Consider the following 18,822-nt stretch of genomic DNA (forward strand, 5'->3'; position numbering starts at 1 on the left):
GTAAAATTATACGTGAAATTTTGATGTTGTAGCCATTAGTGAGACCTGGTTACAGGAGGGGCAGGACTAGCTGTTTAATGTTCTGGGATTCTATTGTTTGACATGAGGCTGTTTAACAAGATAAAATCCTATGGTGTTACAGGAAAGATGCTGGCATGGATAGCAGAATGCCTGACAGGCAGGAGGCAGCGAGTAGAAATAAAAGGGGCCTTTTCTGGTTGGCTGCCAGTGACTAGTGGTGTTCCTCAGAGTTCAGTATTGGGACCTCTGCTTTTCATGTTGTTTGTCAGTGATTTAGATAATGGAATTGATGGCTTTGTGTCGAAATTCGCAGATGATTCGAAGATAGGTGGAGGTAGATAGTGCTGAGGAAGTAATGTAATAGCAGCAGGATTTAGACAAATTGGAAGGATGGGCAAAAAAGTGGCGGATGGAATATAGTGTTGAGAAGTGTATAATGCATTTTGGTAAAAGGAACAATAGTGCAGACTGTTATCTTAATGGGGGAAAATTCAAACATCAGAGGTGTAAAGGGACTTAGGAATCATTGTGCAAGACTCCCGGGAGGTTAATTTACTTGTTGAGTGTGTGGTAAAGAAGGCAAATGGAATGTTGGCATTTATTTCAAGGGGAATAGAATGTAAAAACTAGGAGATAATGCTGAGGCTTTATAAGACACTAGTCAAGCAGCACTCAGAGTATGGTCAACAGTACTCGGCCCCATAATCTCAGAAAGGATGTGTTGTCATTGGAGAGAGTCCAGAGGAGGTTCACAAGGATGATTCCTGGAATGAAGGGGTTAACATATGAGGAGCATTTGGCAGCTTTGGGCCTCTCCTCACTGGAATTTAGAAGAATGTGGAGGAATCTCATTGAAACCTACCAAATGTTGAAAGGACTAGATAGAGTGGATGTGGAGAGGATATTTCCTATGGTAGGGGTATCCAGAACAAGAGGGCACAGCCTCAAAATTGAGGGGCAACCATTTAGAACTGAGGGAAGGAGGAATTTTTTTAGCCAGAGGGTAGTGAATCTGTGGAATGCTCTGCCACAGTCTGCGGAGTCTGTGCGTATATTTAAGGTGGAAGTTGATCGTTTCCTGATCAGTCAGGGCATCAAAGGATATGGCGACAAGGCAGGTGTATGGGGTTGCGTGGGATCCGGGATCAGCCATGATGATAGCAGACTCCATGGGTTGAATGGCCTCATTCCACTCCTGTGTCTTATAGACATGATAAATGGAGGTACTGTATTAAAGGGGAAGAGGTGACATTACTCACCAGGGAAAATGTCCCTCTTCATAGCTGGCCAGACAGTTCAGACAGGAAGTCTGGTTTATAGAGGCAATTTGGGTGGAACTGAGGAATAAAAAATGACTCTGTTAATGAGACTATATTATAGACTTCCCAATATTCAGCAACATTTAGAGGAGCAAATTTGTAGAGAGGTAGAAGACATTTGCAGGAGATAGAAAGTTGTAGTAGGTGATTTTTAACTTTCCATATATTGAGTGGGATTACCATGCTGTTAAAGGACTGGATGAAATAGAGTTTGTCCAATGTGTTTCTTTAATCAATATGTAGAGGTCCCAACTAAAGAGAGCACAATACTGGATTTCCTTTCAGGGAATGAGGACAGGGTAGGTGGCAGAAGTAGCTGTAAGGGAACACTTTGGATTTACTGATCATAATTCCATTAGTTTCAAGACAATTACAATGGATAGGCCTGAACATCGGGTTGAAATTCTAAACTGGAAAAGCCCAATTTAGAAGGCATCAGAAGTAAACTGCCAGGTGTGGACTGGGATAGGTTTTCCAGCAAAGAGATGTTTGGTAAGTGGGAGACCTTCAACTATGAAATATTGAGAGTACATAATTTGTATGTTCCTGTTAGAATAAAAAAGCATGTGTAATAGATTTAGGGAACCGTGGTTATCAGAGGATATTGAGCCCGTGGTAAAGAAAATGAAGGAGGCACATATCAGATATAGACAGTTAGGAAGAAATGAGGCACTTGAGCAGTATAATAACTGCCAGACGACACTAAAGAGAGAACTCAGGAGGGGTACAAGAAGACATGACATGGTCTCACAGACAAAGTGAAACAGAATCGCAAAGGCTTCTATAATTAAGAGCAAGGAATGAAATTAATCCTCTTCAGTAACAGTGTGGTCATCAGTGCTTAGAGCCCAAAGAGATGGGGGGAGATCTGAAATGATGTTTTGAATCTGTACTTACTTGAGAGACCTACACAGAGTGCTGTCCTGAGGCAAATTAAGGTGGATATATCACCAGGACCTGAGTTCAGAACTTGTGGGAGGCTAGTGCAGAAATTGCAGGGGCCCGAACAGCCCTATTTAACAAGTCCTTGGCCATGGGTAAGGTGCCAGAGGAATGGGAGTTTGGCTAATGTTCCGTTGTTCAAGAAAGGCTCTAAGAATAAACTGGGAAATTATGGGCCAGAGAACTTGATCTTAGTCATTGATAAATTATTGGAAGGTATTATAAGGAACAGAATGTAATGCTAAGGCTTTATAAGGTATTGGTCAGACTGCATTGAGCAGTTTTGGCCCCCTTATCTAAGAAAAGATGTCATTGGAGAGGGTCCAGAGGAGATTCATGAGATTGATTCTGAGAATGAAAGGGTTAATATATTGATGAACGTTTGATGGGTCTGGATCTGTATTCTCTGGAGTTTAGAAGAATGAGGGGATATCTCATTTAGACCTATTTAATACTGAAAGGCCTAGATAGAGTGGATATGGAGAGGATGTTTCCGATAGTGGAGGTATCTAGGACCAGAGGGCACAGCTTCAGAATAGAACATCCCTTCAGAACAGAGATAAGGAGGAATTCTTTTCGCCAGAAGGTGGTGAATCTGGAATTCATTGCCACAGGCGGCTGTAGAGGCCAAGTCATTGAGTAGATTTGATCAGGGCGTCAAAGGTTATGGGAAAATGTAGGAGAATGAGACCATAACACCATAAGATGTAGGAGCAGAAGTAGGCCATACAGCCCATTGAGTCTACTCCACCATTTAATCATGGCTGATCCCGGATCCCATTCAATCCCATATATCTGTCCTCTCACCATATCACTTGATGCCCCAACCAACCAAGAATCTATCAACCTCCGCTTTAAATATACCCACGGACTTGGCCCTCACTAGAGTTTGTGGCAGAACATTCCCCAGATTCATCACCGTATGGCTAAAAAATTCCTCCTTACTTCTTGTCTAAAAGGCCGTCCACAATTTTGAAGCTGAACTCTCTAGTTCTGGATATCCCCACCAGAGGAATCATCCTCTTCACATCCATCTTATCTATCTTTTCAACATTCGGTAGATTATTTCAATTAGATCTCCCCCCCCCCCCGGCCCACGCATTCTAAATTCCAGTGAGTACAGGCCCAAAACTGCCAAATGCTCTTCATATGTTAACCCCTTCATTCCTGGAATCATCCTAATGAACCTCCTCTGGAGTCTGTCCAATGACAACACATCCTTTCTGAGATATGGGGACCAAAACTGTTAACGATACTCTGTGCGGCCTGACTAGTGTCTTATAAAGCCTCAGCATTATCTCCTTGTTTTTATATTCTATTCTCCTTGAAATAAATGCCAACATTGCCTTTGCCTTCTTTACTCAACCAGGCAAACCCTCAGGGAGTCTTGCACAAGGACTCCGAAGTCCCTTTGCACCTCTTATGTTTGAATTTTCTCCCCATTTAGATAGTAGTCGGCACCATTGTTCCTTTTACCAAAATGCATTATGAAACATTTCCCAACACTGTATTCCATCTGCCATTTTTTTTGCCCATTCTTCCAATTTCTTTAAGTCCTTCTACAATCACATTGCTTCCTCGGCACTACCTACCCCTCCACCTATCTTCATATCATTCGCAAACTTTGCAACAAAGCCATCAATTTGACTATCTAAATCATTGACAAACAATGTGAAAAGTAGTGGTTCCAATACCCTGAGGAACACCACTAGACACTGGTAGCCAACCAGAAAAGGCCCTTTTATCCCACTCGCTGCCTCCTGGCTGTCAGCCATTCGGCTATCCATGCCAGTATCTTTCCTGTAACACAATAGGATTTTATTTTGTTAAGCAGCCTCATGTGAGGCACCTTTTCAAATGCCTTCTGAAAATCCAACTGAATAACATCCACTGCTTCTCCTTTGTCCACCCTCTTGTTACTTCACAGAAACATATATAGAAACGTAGAAAACCTACAGCACAATACAGGCCCTTCGGCCCACAAAGTTGGCCGAACATGTCCCTACCTTAGAAATTACTAGGGTTACCCATAGCCCTCTATTTTTCTAAGCTCCATGTACCTATCTAAAAGTCTCTTAAAAGACCCTATCGTATCTGCCTCCACGACTGTTGCCGGCAGCCCATTCCAAGCACTCACCACTCTCTGCGTAAAAAAACTTACCCCTGACATCTACTCTGTACCTACACCCCAACACCTTAAATCTGTGCCCGCTTGTGGCAGCCATTTCAGCCCTGGGAAAAAGCCTCTGGCTATCCACGTGATCAATGCCTCTCATCATCTTATACACCTCTACCAGGTCACCTCTCATCCTCCGTCGCTCCAAGGATGAAAGGCCGAGTTCACTCAACCTGCTTTTATAAGGCATGCTCCCCAATCCAGGCAACATTCTTGTAAATCTCATCTGCACCCTTTCAATGGTTTCCACATCCTTCCTGTAGTGAGGTGACCAAAACTGAGCACAATACTCCAAGTGGGGTCTGACTGGGGTCCTATATGGCTGTAACATTACTCATTGGCTCTTAAACTCGATCTCATGGTTGATGAAGGCCAATGCACCGTATGCCTTCTTAACCACAGAGTCAACCTGCACAGCAGCTTTGAGTGTCGTATGGACTTGGACCCCAAGATCCCTCTGATCCTCCACACTACCAAGAGTCTTACCATTAATATTATATTCTGCCAATACAGATTTGTCAGGCAAGATTTCCCTTCATAGAAACCATACTGACTTTGACTTATTTTATCATTATTTTCCAAGTACTCCGAAACCTCATCCTTAATAATAGACTCCAGCACATTCCCAACTACTGAAATTAGGCTAACTGGCCTATAATTTCCTCTCTTTTGTTTTCCTGCCTTCTTAAAAAGTGGAGTGACACAACAATTTTCCAATCCTCCAGGACCATGCCAGAATGAGTTTGAGAGGGATTACAAATCAGCCTTAATGGAATGGTGGAGCATACTGAGTAGCCTAATTCTGCTCATGACTTGATTAGGGATAGTTGACATGATTTTGTGCATGGTAGGTCAAGTCTACCCAGTCTTTTGGAGTTTCTTCAGGAGGTTACCCCAGGAAAGCTGATGAAGGAAAGGCAGTGGGCATTGTCCACGTGGACTTCAGCAAGGGTTTTGACAAGGTCCAGAAGGTTAAGTCACTTGGCATTCTGGATGAAGTAGTTAATCAGATTCAGCATTGGCTTAGCAGAAGCCAGAGAGTGGTATGAGATGGTCACCTTTTACTAGAGGCCTCTGACTAGTGATGTGCCGTAGGGATCAGTGGTTTGTCTGTTGCTGTTTTATCATCTACATTAACAATTTAGATGTGGGTAGTGGGTAGTGGCCCCATAGGTCACTACTACAGGGCGTGATGACCCTGCCTTACACGAGTCCCGGGCTCAGCTGGCTCCGGCTGGCAGTACCCGGTATGGGCCCCTATCCAGGGTTACAGATCCCACTGCCTTGTGGGTACCTTCGGGAGAAGAGAAGGCTAAGGAGTAAACCCTACACAAATCCAGAGTGGAGCCCCTAAGGCGGTTGGATGATGTATCAGGTCACCTCCCGGCAGCTCCTGCAGCCAAGCTGATGCCAAATGTACTGCTTCGCATTCCTTTGGACCACATCCGCGAGGCCGAGAGGGGGATCTTGATGTCTGGGTAGCCCAGGATCTCCATATTCATTCCCCAGCTCTGTGCCCCAAAACTGGGCGCATCCATTGTCTATTTAGACAGACAGAGCCATTAATATCAATTTAGAAGATAACGTGGTAAACTGTTTCAGCGAATTTGCGGCTGACACCAAATTGGTAGTGTAGTGGACAGTAAGGAAGGCAAGCTGATCTGTACCAGTTGAAAAAATGGCAGATGGAATTTAATGCAGGCAAGTGTGAGATGTTGCTCTTTGGGAGGACAGAGTAGAGTAAGACATGCACTATGAATGGGAGGACATTGAGTTGTGCAGTAGAACAAAGAGGCCTGGGCAAAGATATCATAATTCTTTTAAAGTGGCCTCAAAGGTAGATTGGGTCATAAAGAGGGATTTTGGCACATTAGGCTTCATAAATCAGAGCACTGACTCAAAAGTTTTGATGTTTCGTTGAAGTTGTATAAGACACATGTCAAATTTAAAGTATTGTGTGCAGTTCTGGTTGCCTACCTACAAGACGTATATCAATAAGCTAGAAAGACTGCAGAGAAAATTTACAAGGATGTTGTCAGGACTTGAGGACCTGAGTTATAGAAATAGGCTAAATAGGTTACAGGACTTTACTGTGGTTGGTGCAAGTGTGGAATGAGTTGCCAGTGGAAATAGTAGATGTCAGTTCAATTGTAACATGCAGGAAAAGTTTGGTTATGTAAATATGGAGGGCTGTGGTTCAGGTAGATGGGACTAAGCAGAAAAGCAGGCCGACATGGACTACATCCTTTTCATGTGATTCTTTCTTGCGTCCAGCTTAATGACATCCTTCCTAAACTGGGCAACCAGAACTGCACACCTTACTCCAAGTGTAGTCTCACTACCGTCTTGTGGAGTTGTAACACGATGTCCCAACTCCTGTGCTCATTGCCGTTACAGATGAAGGTAAACATGCCAAACACCACTTTCCCTGCCATGTTTAACTGTGTTGCCACTTTTAGGGAACGGTATACTTTTCCCCAGGGTCCCTCTGCTTTTCAACACCCTCCATGACCCTGACAAGCTCTGTGTTCAAAGCACACTGTATGTTTCATTTCATGGCTTCTTGTGTGACTTTGGCAATTGACCACCCCTTTTCACAGGGATCATTCTCACCTCCCAAACCACCCTGACCCCTGGTGATTTCCACTGCAACCACAGTAGGTTTAGAACCTTGTCCCTTTATCACTTCCCTCACCACCATCCAGCACGAAGACAGCCATTTCAAGTATGGCAGATTCACGTGCACCACTTCCAACCTCATCGACTGCATTTGGTGCTCCTGATGTGACTTCCTTTAAGTACAGAATGAGCGACTGCTTCGCGGGGCATCTGCACTCTGTCAGCTCATTTTCCCACAGCGACCTGTCTGTCGATGGCCTCCTCCATTGCCACAGGGTGGCCAGCCACATCCTGGAAGAGTACCAGAACATTGTCGTATTCCACCTGGGTGGTCAACAGCCCAAGTAACCACACTCACTGTTCTCTGATTCTGATCCACCCTGATTCTCCCTACATTCCCGTCCCATCACTCGGTCCATTCTCCCTCTCCACCTGGTTCCACCTTCTCGCTCATTTAGCATCTTCCTCATCAGATTCAACACTCAAAACCTCTTGTCCATAGCTCCTTCATCCTGGGTCCCCACCTCTTCTTTCTCAACTGGCTCCATCTGCTCACTAGCCCCCCTTCACCTGCTCCCACCTGTCTCTCACCGCATCCCCCTCTCCTGCTGACCACTGAATTGCTGCAAGGCTAGTTGAATGTGTTTCTGGTGGGGTGCGTGATTGCTAACGGAGGAGGTGCCACCTGACGCCCTGCAGTGATTGACTGTGCTCTGTGCCGCAGTGAGAACCCCCTGCCCACGGTGGAAATTGCCATCAGGAACACAGGTGATGCTGACCAGTGGTGCCCGCTGCTGGAGACCCTCACCGATGCAGAGATGGAGAAGAAGATCCGTGATCAGGACCGCAACACCCGGTACGTCCCACTCTTGTTTCACAGCATCACTGTCTGCCTACCCGTATCCTGCACAAACACATTCTACCCCCTTGTCCGCATACACATACTCGCAGATATACCTCCCCTTCATGTTGAACTTAAATGATATCAATAATCTAGGATGAAGTCTGTCATTTCTCCAGGTGAACTATTTCTCTCTGCTAACAACTGTTTGCATTATTTTCTTGTTTTACAGAAGGATTAGGCGTCTTGCAAATACCGCTCCGGCCTGGTAATTGATCTCGAGTTCAGTTTGCCTTGAACTTGCTAACTGATCCCATGCTCAGTTCAGTCCTCCACCTGGTAACTGCCCCACACTCAAGCCTCCAGTCTCTACGTTGGGAGCCGTTCCCTGCTCAGTACTGCCCCCCTTGGTGTGAATTGATCCTGTGTGCGGCCCCATCTCCAGACTGGCACTCAGTCTGGTTCAATTGATGACAAGCAGTTAACCATTGCAAGTGCTTGTTCTGAGAGAAGTAGACATTCCCCACAGCGGCCTTGTCGCAGACCCCTACACTGTGTAATAAGACTGGTGCAGACCCCCACACTGTGTATTAAGACTGTGTTCATCAGATGGCTTGTGCAGTTCTATTCCCTACAGTCAATGCACAGAAGTCTTGCCTTAAACTGTTTTTGTATAGATGCTCATTGCACTTCTAGAGCAGTTCTTTTATAAAATAAAGGTCTTAATTTTAGTTATACTGCAATGGTTTTTAATGCATCTGATGTGATTGTTTGCTTGGGGGTGGGGGAAGAGCTATAAATCATGTACAGTGTGTGTCAGCTGAAGTCTCTGGACCAGGGATGCTTTACCTAATGGAAATCTGCAGTGACGGAGCGAATGTTTAAAACAAAGTCTGATTAGTAGTTGTGAAATCGGATCTACGTCACATGTCATGGTCCATGCTGAAGTCTGGGCAAAGATGAAAACTCCTACTGGGGAAGAGTAATGGCGAAAGCTTGAGTTTCCATTGAAAGTTGCATCTTGGACATGACAGTAGATTGCAGCATTTCCACTCACTGCCACCTGCATTTAAAACTAATAGTTGGAAACTAATTAGTGGTAAGGAAGGTGATTTTTTTTTGCCCTTGACAGTATTTTGTCTGCTATGAAATCTTGAGCTTAAGTTATAGGATATAGAACAGTACAGACCTTGTGGCCCATGATTTTATGCTAACCTTTTAATCTACTCCAAGATGAATCAAACCCATACCTCCCACATAGCCCTCCATTTTTCTATCATCCATGTGCCTATCTAAGAGTTGCTTACATGTCCCTAATATACCTGCCTCCACTACCACCCACAGCAGCACATTCCATGACTCACCATTCTCTATGTTTAAAAAAAAAACAAACCTATCTCAGCATTGCCCCCCACCATACTTTCCTCCACCACCTTAAAATTATGCCCTCTCCTGTTAGTTATTTCCACTCTATGAAGTCACTTCTCATTCTCCTTCACTCCAAAGAGAAAAGCCTGACCTCGCTCAACCTCTTAAGACATGCTCTCTAATCCAGGCAACACCTGGTAAATCTCCTCTGCAGCCTCTCCATAAAAATCAGAGAGCAGAGTCCCAGAACAGATCTCTGCGGAAACCACTGATCACTGATCTCCAGGCAGAATACACTCCATCTACTACGACCCTCTGCCTTCTGTAGTCAAGCCAATTCTAAATCCACACAGCCACGTTTTCCTGTATTCCATACTTCCTGACTTCCTGAATGGAAAACCTTACCAACATCCGAAGACACCACATCCACTGCATGACCTTCGTCGATTTATTTTGGCACCTTCTCGAAGAATTTAGTCAGGATCATGAGACATGACCTTTTTTTTAATTTATTCATTTACAGAATGTGGGCGTCACCAGTTATAAGCCAGCATTTATTGCCCATCCCTAGTTGACCTTGAGAAGGTGGGGATGAGTTGTCTTCTTGATCCGCTGCAGTCCCTGAGGTGTAGGTACACCCGCAGTGCTGTTAGGGAGGGAATTCCATGATTTTGACCCGGCGGCAATGAAGGATAAACAATATGCTTCCAAGTCAGGATGGTGAGTGACTTGGAGGGGGATTTCCTAACGGTGGTGTTCCCAGGTATCTGCTGTTCTCGTCCTTCTAGATGGTAGTGGTCGTGGGTCTGGAAGGTGTTGCCTTAGGAACTTTGGTGTGTTGTTGCAGTGCATATTATAGCCAGTACTCACTGCTGCAATTGTTTGTCAATGGTGGAGGGATTGGATGCTCGTGGAAGTGGTACCTTCTACTGGATGGTGTCCAGCTTCTTGAGTGTTGATGGAGCTGCACTCATCCAGGTGAGTGGTGAGTATTCCATTACACTCCTGACCTCAGCCTTGTAGATGGTGGACAGGCTTTGTGGAGTCAGGAGGTGAGTTACACACCACAGGATTCCTAGCCTTTGACCTGCTCTGGTAGCCACGGTGTTTTTATGACAAGACCAGTTTGGTTTCCTGTCAATGGCAACCCCCCAGGATGTTGATAGTTGGGGATTCAGTGATGGTGATCCCACTGAATGTGAAGAGACGATGGTTATAGTCTTTCTTGCTGGAGATGGTTATTGCCTGGTACTTGCGTGGCTTGAATATTACTTGCCACTTGTCAGCCCAAGCCTGGATATTGCCCAAGTCTGCTTCATTTGGGTATGAACTGCTTCACTATCTGAGGAGTCACAAATGGTGCAGAACATTGTGCAGTCATCTGCAAACATCCCCACTTCTGACCTTATGACGGAAGGAAGGTCATTGATGAAGCAGCTGAAGATGCTTGGTCCAAGGACACCTCCCTGAGGAACTCCTGTAGTGATGTCCTGAGGATGAGATGATTGATCTCCAACCACCACAGTCATCTTCCTTTGTGGCAGGTATGATTCCAACCAGCGGAGGGTTTTCCCCCTAATTCCCATTGACTCCATTTTAGCTAGGGCACCTTGATGCCATACTCAGTCAAATGATGCCTTGATGTCAAGGGCTATCACCTCTCACCTCACCTCCGGTATTTAGCTGTTACCGAGGAGGTGACGAGGTCAGGAACTGAGTGGCCTTGGTGGAACCCAAACTGGGCATCCATAAGCAGGTTACTGCTGAGTAGGTGCTGCACGATAGCACTGTTGGTGACCCCTTCCATTACTTTGCTGATAATTGAGAGTAGGCTGACAGGGCAGTAATTGGCTGGGTTGGATTTGTTGTGTTTCTCGTGTAGAGGATGTACCTGGACAATTTTCCACACTAACCCTCATAAAACCAAGCTATCATAATCAGACTATACTTCTCCAAATACTCGTAAATTCTTTTCCTAAGAATCCTCTTCACTAGTTTTATCCATCACTTATGCGAGACTCACTGGTATATAATTCTCCATTACCCTTCTTGAATAAGGAGTAATATTTGCCACCCTCCAATTTTCTGGTGCTACTCCTGTGGCCAGTTATCATCACCAAAGCAATCTCTTCCCTTAAATCCTGTACTAACCTGGGATATATTCCATCTAGCCCTTAGTACATATCCATTATGTTCTTCAAAAGTTCTAGCACATCCTCTTTCTTAACATCAACATGTTCCAGCATATCAACCTGTCCTACGCTGACATCACATTCTGATACTGAATATTGAAGCTAAGTAGTCTGTTCTATGATGTCCCTGCATCCATCATGCTCCCACTCACTGGAGAGTACTGAAGCAAAGTATTCATTAGGACCTCCCCAACTTACTCTGGCTCCAGGCACGTTTCCTCTTTTATCTTTAATAGGTCCTACACTCACTTTAGTCGTCCTCCTGTTCTTCACATATAGAATGCCTTGGGGTATTCTTTAATCTTACTCGCCAAGGCCTTCTCTCCACGTCCATTTATAAGCTCTTTTCTGACTACCTTATGGCTCTCAGCCCTGTATGATCGTTGTGTCCTAAACCTTAAGTATGCTGCCTTCTTCTTCTCGACAAGATGTTCCACATCTCTTATCAACCATGGTTCCATCACTCTACCATCTTTTCCCTGCTTCAATGGGACAAACCTATCCAGAGCCCCATATGTGTCCTTAAACAGCCTCCACATTTTCATTACGCTTTTCCTTGACTGCATCTATTCTCAATTTACTCCCAAGTTCCTGCCTTATTGCATCATAATTTGCCCTCACATACTGTAATTCCCATACCGTCTACTCCTTTCCCTGCCCAAGGTCGGGGAGTTGTGGCTACTGTCTCTGAAATGCTAATCGAATACTATAGTGGTAAATGCTATACCAGATCCAGTGTGGCCTCTCCTCTGGTTGGCCAGTCAAGATTATTGCATCAGGAACTATTCTTTGATAAACCTGACATATTATGCCCCATCTGAACCTTTTGCACTGAGGAGGTGCCAATGAATATTAGGGAATTTGAAGTAACTATCAAGTGGAGCAGTTGGGGGGAAATTGTAGCTTATGACTGCTACACAGATTTATGCAAAGCTGTCAATGACTCAATAATTCTCAATGCTGACTTTGATGCAAACTACTATACTGTTTAATTACATTTGTTGTGAAAGCAACTCGATCACCGTACAAAATAAAAAATAAATGTTCTGTATTTCAACATTCAGTCCCTCAAAATACAAGGTATTATTGGTGAGCATCAGGTTTCTATTAATTCCAATCACCAAGCCTTTGCCCGTGACCCCAGTTGAATCCCACAGGTCGATCCTCAGGCAGCATGTTATAATTGGGATCCTCCTCTGCAACGTCAAATATTGCCTTCCTGCAAATCAGATGGAGCGGGGTAATTACATCTTTTGTGGGAATTGAAAAATAATACATTTAATGACTGTGGTAAGTTTCCTGTGCACCTGGATCCAGAGCCCTGGGTACAGTAGGGTCACAGCTGAACTAGAGCACTGGGGAAGGGAAGAAGAGGTACCAGGGACACAATGCAGGAAGTGTACGGATGTCAGTGCAATGATGTGAATGGGTAGGGCAGAGGTAGATGGTGTTCATGTGCAGATGACTTGCCATTTGGGGAAGTAGGCAGATGGGACAGTCAGATGTTTGGTGTCAGATCTGCCCACTTGCAGACAGTTGAAGCAGACAAAATGCTAATAAGATCAAGGTAATGAAGCCAAGTCCTGACTAATCCCAAGTTACATAATTTAGCAATTGGGAATTGTTGTTACAGTTTGCAAGCACAAAATATGGCTGGTGTTAAGCTTTACAGTTTGTCAAGTACGCACACTGAGAGCAAATTTGGATCTTAGATTTCATAAATATGAGGTACAGAGTACAAAAGGGACATTATGCTGAAACTTTACAAATATCTGGTTAGACCACAATTCGAGAACGGCATAGTTTTGACCACAGTATACTTGAGGATGGCAGTGAACATTGGTAGCTTGGGTTGAGGCGTTTGATGCTGCAGAGTTCGCTGAGCTTGGCAAATAGCTTGGAGATGTTTCATCACCGGTTGAGGTGAAATCGTCAGTGCATAGCTGTTGGTGTTTCTGTCTGGGAGTGGTCGTGTTTACATAGCCCCTGCTTGCTTGCCTCTGTCTTGATTTGCTACCCCTTCAGTTGAACTTTGAATTCTATTGGTTCACATTGCTTTGGCTCTTACGGGTTCATAGATAGCGTCTATTTTGATATGTTTGTTTACAGAGTTATCAGAAGAGAACCATGCTTCTAAAAATTCTCGTGCCTGCTTCATATTTGCCTGCATCAGAGTCTCTGTGGTGTCCAGTAAAGTGGTGTCCTTGGTTTTCAAGTACCGAGATCAACGACTGTGGATCACCTCTCCATACTCCGCTAATGCCCCACCTCCCCCACGTACCCCATCCATTATTTATTTTTATACACACATTCTTTCTCTCTCTCTCTCTCTCTCTCATTTTTCTCCCTCTGACTATACCCCTTGCCCATCCTCTGGGTTCCCCCCCTCTCCCTTTTCCTTCTCCCCAGACCTCCTGTCCCATGATCCTCTCATATCCCTTTTGCCAATCAACTGTCCAGCTCTTGGCTCCATCCCTCCCCCTCCTGTCTTCTCCTATCATTTTGGATCTCCCCCTCCCCCTCCCATTTTCAAATCCCTTACTAGCCCTTCTTTCAGTTAGTTCTGACGAAGCGTCTCAGCCCGAAACATCGACTGTACCTCTTCCTAGAGATGCTGCCTGGCCTGCTGCTTTCACCAGCAACTTTGATGTGTGTCACCTCTCCATACTGCCAGTCTGTGTTCCCGTAATCGATTTAAGAGTTTTTGTCCTGTCTGGCCAACATAGTACTTGACAGTCTCCATAGGTAATCCTGTACACCACACTGCTTTTGTCTGTTGTCTTTACTAGTACCTTGGTTCTTGAGAAAAGCTTCCTTAAAGTCACCATTGGTGTGTGAGTGATGTGATGCCATTAGGTTCAAGCAGTCGAGCTGTCATTTCTGAGATATTCTTGATGTAGGGCAAGGTTGCATGATCAATGTGTATGAAAATGTATGCAACTTTCTTTCCTTACTAGGAATCGCCTGATGAAATTCCATGGGTAACTCCTGGGAGAGTAGCAGCAGTACTGAATTTCCTCCATTTGTAGATAGTTTCTCTTACTGTGGACTGATGAACATTCAGGTCTTTAGAAATGTTTTTGTAGGCTTCCCCAGCTTCATGCATCTCTACAATTCTTCCAAGGTTCTCCAAAAGTTGTTTTGATTGAGGTATGGTGCACATAAACAGAACTTTCTTGAAGAGCAGGCTCTGTCAGTAACCTGACTGTGTCTTTTTATCTCTACAACCCACACCTCCAATCTCATCTCATTGATTGGAACACCTGACTCCAAGTAGCTTCTGTGGAAGGTATTACCACAGAGTTTCACATACTATTTTTGAACCTAGACTGTGATTGTTTAAATGGTGTACTCAGTATTGATAAGAAATACAATTGTGTGTTATTAGTTTAGGCAGGCAGATTGTGTTTGTCTATTATTATGACTTAGATGAAGATCTGACCACATTTATGAGTAATTATTCCAGAAAATCAAGTAATTACAAAAGGTTTCACAAACTTTTTCTTTCAACTGTATATATCTATTAAATAGTTAAGTTAAAATAAGTACTGTAGTAGTATTTCTGTGGAGTAAAGGAAATTACAGTGGTGTGAGAGAGGAGTTGGCCAAAGTAAATTGAAAGGAGATGCTGGCAGGGATGACAGCAGAGCAGCAACAGTGTGAGTTTCTGCAAAAAATGAGGAAGGTGCAGGACAGATGTATTCCAAAAACAAAGAAACACTCAAATGGCAAAATAGTACACCCGTGGCTGACAAGGGAAGTCAAAGCTAATGTAAAAGCAAAAGGGAGGGCATATAAGAAAGCAAAAATTAGTGGGAAGACTGAGGATTGAGAAGCTTTTAAAAACCTACAGAGAGCAACTAAAAGAATCATTCAGATGGAAAGATGAAATATGAAAGCAAGCTAGCAAACAATATCAAAGTGGACAGTAAAAGCTTTTTCAAGTATGTAAAAAATGAAAAAGATGAGAGGGGATATAGGGCTGCTAGAAAATGAGGCCAGAGAAATAATAACAGGAGACAAGGAGACGGCAGATGAACTAAATGAGTAGTTTGCATCAGTCTTCACTGTGCAAGACATTAACAGTGTGCCAGATGTTGAGGGGTGTGAGGGAAGAGAACTGAGTGCAGTTACTATTACAAGGGAAAAGATGCTCAAAAAGCTGAAAGACCGCAGGGTACACAAGTCACCTGGACCAGATGAACTGCACCCTAGGGTTTTTAAAGAGGTAGTTTTAAGAGCCCATGGTATTACAGGAATGTTACTGGCATGGTTAGCGCATTGGCTGATTGGTAGGAGAATAAAAAGTTCCTTGTCTGGTTGGCTGCCAGTGACTAATGGTGTTCTACAAGGGTCGGTGTTGGGACCGCTTTTTATGCTGTATATCAATGATTTAGATGATGGAATAGATGGCTTTGTTGCCAAGATTGCAGATGATACGAAGATTGGTGGAGGGGCAGGTAGTGTTGAGGAAACAGGTAGGCTGCATAAGGACTTAGATTAAGAGAAAGGGCAAAAAAGTGGCAAATGAAATATAATGTTGGAAAATGCTTGGTGATGCAATCAGGTAGAAGAAATAAATGTTTAGACCATTTTCTAAACAGAGAGAAAATCCAAACATCTGAGATGTAAAGGAACTTAGGAGTCTTTATGCAGAACACCCTAAAGGTAAAGTGGGTGGTGAGGAAGACAAATGAAATGTTACAATTCATTTCCATAGGTCCAGAACACAAGAGAAGGGATATGATGCTGAGGTTTTATAAGGCACTGGTGAGGCCTCACCTTGAGTATTGTGAACAGTTTAGGGCTCTTCATCTCAGAAAAGATGTGCTGGCATAGGAGAGGGTTCAGAGGAGGTTCACAAGGATGATTCCAGGAATGAAAAGGTTAACACACGAAGAACGTTTGATAGCTCTATGTCTGTACTGACTGGGATTTGGAAGGCTCAGGGGAATCTCACTGAAACCTCTGGAATGTTGAAAGACCTGGACAGAGTAGACTTGGAAAGGATGTTTCCCATGGTGGGGCAGTCTTTGACAAGAGGGCACAGCCTCAGGATAGAGGGGTGTCCATTTAACACAGAGTTGCGGAGAAATTTCTTTAGCCAAAAGGTAGTGAACTTGTGGAATTTATTACAAGCAGCTGTGGAGACCAGGTCGTTGGGTGTATTTAAGACAGAGCCTCATATGTTCTTAATTGGACACAGCATCTGAGGTAATGGTGAGAAGGCCAGCATGTGGGGCTGAGGAGTGGGGGGGGGGAAATGATCAGCCATGATTGGCGACGTAGACTTACTGGGCCAAATGGCCTAATTCTGCTCCTATGTCGTATGGTCTTAAGTAGTGCAAAATAACAAAAATAAAAAAAAGTAGTGGGGTAGTATTCATGAGTTCAATGTCCATTTAGAAATCGGATGGCACAGGGGAAGAAGCTGTCCCTGAAACACTGAGTGTGTGCCTTCAGGTTTCTGTACCTCCTCCCCAATGGTAACAGTGTGAAGAGGGCATGCCCTGGGTGGTGGGGATCCTTAATGACGGGCGCCGCCTTCCTAATGCACCACTCCTTGAAGATGTTTTGGATACTGTGGAGGCTGGTGCCCATGATAGAGCTGACTAATTTTACAAGATTCTGCAATTATTTCGATCTTGTGCAGTAACCGCCCCTCCCATACCAGATGGTGATGCAACCATTCAGGATGCTCTCCGCAGTACATTTCTAGAAGTTTGAATGTTTTAGATGACAAACTGTATCTCCTCAAAGTCCTACTGAAATATAGCCACTGTCTTCCCTTCTTTATAGCTGCATGAATATGTTGCGTCCAGGTTCGGTCCTCAGAGATATTGATAGCCAGGAAATTGAAATTGTTCACTATCTCCATTTCTAATCCCTTTATGAGGATTGGTTTCTTTTCCCTCATCTTACCCTTCCTGAAGTCCACAATCAGCTTTTTGGTTTGCTGACGTTGAATGCAAGGTTGTTGCTGCCACAGCACTCTACTGGCTGGTATATCTTGCTCCTGTACACCCTTTTGTCTCCATCTGAAATTATGCCAACAATGTTTATATCAATCAGCAAATTTACAGATGCTGTTTGAGCTATGCCTAGTGACACAGTCATGGGTTTAGAGAGAGTGGAGAAGTGGACTAAAAACACATCCCTGTGGAGCATCAGGAAGGTGAAGATGTTATTTCCAATCCGCACAGATTGTAGTCTTCCAGTTAGGAAGTGTGGTTCTCTTCTGATAACTCTGCAAACAAACATATCGTAATAGATGCCATTCAGGAACCCCCTAAAGAGGTCAACTGAAGGGGTAGCCAATCAGGACACACGCAAGCGAATGGGGGGGCTACATAAACACAAGCACTCCCAGAAACACCAACAACTGCACATTGAGGATAATCACCTCAAATGGTGATGAAACGTCTGCAGGCTCAGCAGACACTGCAACATCAAACAGTATACTTTAGAACAAATGTGAAGATCCTGGTGAGGATGTGGAGGAGCCCTACCAGTATGATTCAGGAATGGAAGAATCTTCACTAAACAAGAGACTGGAAAAACTGGAGTTCTCCTTGGAGTGCAGGAATTTAATAGGAGGTATTCAGGATTGTAGAGGAGATGAAAAGATGTTTTCACTATTTGGTGGGAACCCCTGCCAGGGTTGTAGAAGGAGAAGTGATTAATGATTTGAAAAGCAAATGATCAACCCTCAAGGAACATAAACTTATTTGAAGTCCCACACCCCAATACTATGCATTTTCACATCCACCCTTCTGAATCATGAACATGCCTTCAGGACACAGTATTCAGACACTGATCTAGACCAGTCCTGACAGAAGTTAGATGATAATTTTGAGGTAAAGGAGGAGGTAATGTAGAGAGCATTAAGGTGGTTAAGTCCCCAGGTTGTTGAGAGAGACAAGGGACAAGATTTCTGGAGCCTTGACCTTTATGTCCTCTCCAGCCAGAGCCAAATTCCTGAAGTACCGCCAAATAGCTAGTGTTCTGTTACTCAAGAAATGAACTCAGTGGGTTTTATAGCATCTATGGGAGGAAAGAAATTGTCAAAGTTTTGGTTATCCTAATGTAAGATTTTAATCTGCAACATCAACAATTTATTTCTCCCGCAGAAGCAGCATGAATAAACTGTTAAGGGTTCCTATAGCATATAGTTTGTTGCTCCAGATTCCAGCATCTGCAGTCTCTCCTGTCTCCTGGGATAATCCTGCAAACTATAGTGAGTCTGATATCAGTGGTAGGGGAGCTACTGGAGATGTGGATGGGACTCATTGCATTTGGAGAGTGCTGGCCTGGTTACGGACAGTCAGTGTGACTTTATGTGCA

General features: G+C 44.1%; 2 protein-coding genes across 7 annotated transcripts in view; one reads left to right on the forward strand and one right to left on the reverse strand.

The window, feature by feature from the left end:
* LOC134336934 (SWI/SNF-related matrix-associated actin-dependent regulator of chromatin subfamily B member 1) overlaps positions 1-8,634 on the forward strand; it is a 118,700-nt gene extending 110,066 nt beyond the window's left edge. For both annotated transcript variants that reach the window (XM_063031609.1, XM_063031610.1), the window contains exons 8-9: positions 7,802-7,933; positions 8,151-8,634. In XM_063031609.1, the coding sequence (XP_062887679.1) occupies positions 7,802-7,933; positions 8,151-8,190 (172 nt within the window). In that variant the 3' untranslated portion in view covers positions 8,191-8,634. The remainder of the gene's footprint in view (positions 1-7,801; positions 7,934-8,150) is intronic.
* The window catches only part of LOC134336935 (derlin-2-like), a 99,003-nt gene that overhangs the window by 30,914 nt on the left and 49,267 nt on the right, over positions 1-18,822 (reverse strand). The window contains exon 6 of one of the 5 annotated variants that reach the window (XM_063031612.1): positions 5,772-7,368. The exons of 2 other annotated variants lie outside the window; for them this stretch is intronic. In XM_063031612.1, coding sequence (XP_062887682.1) covers positions 7,122-7,368 — 247 coding nt within the window. In that variant the 3' untranslated portion in view covers positions 5,772-7,121. Of the gene's footprint in view, positions 1-5,771; positions 7,369-12,449; positions 12,698-18,822 lie in introns of those variants that run through there. 2 more of the 5 variants (XM_063031611.1, XM_063031613.1) reach the window with 2 other exon arrangements.

The sequence above is a fragment of the Mobula hypostoma genome, chromosome 23, assembly GCF_963921235.1.
Source record: "Mobula hypostoma chromosome 23, sMobHyp1.1, whole genome shotgun sequence".
NCBI lineage: Eukaryota > Metazoa > Chordata > Chondrichthyes > Myliobatiformes > Myliobatidae > Mobula > Mobula hypostoma.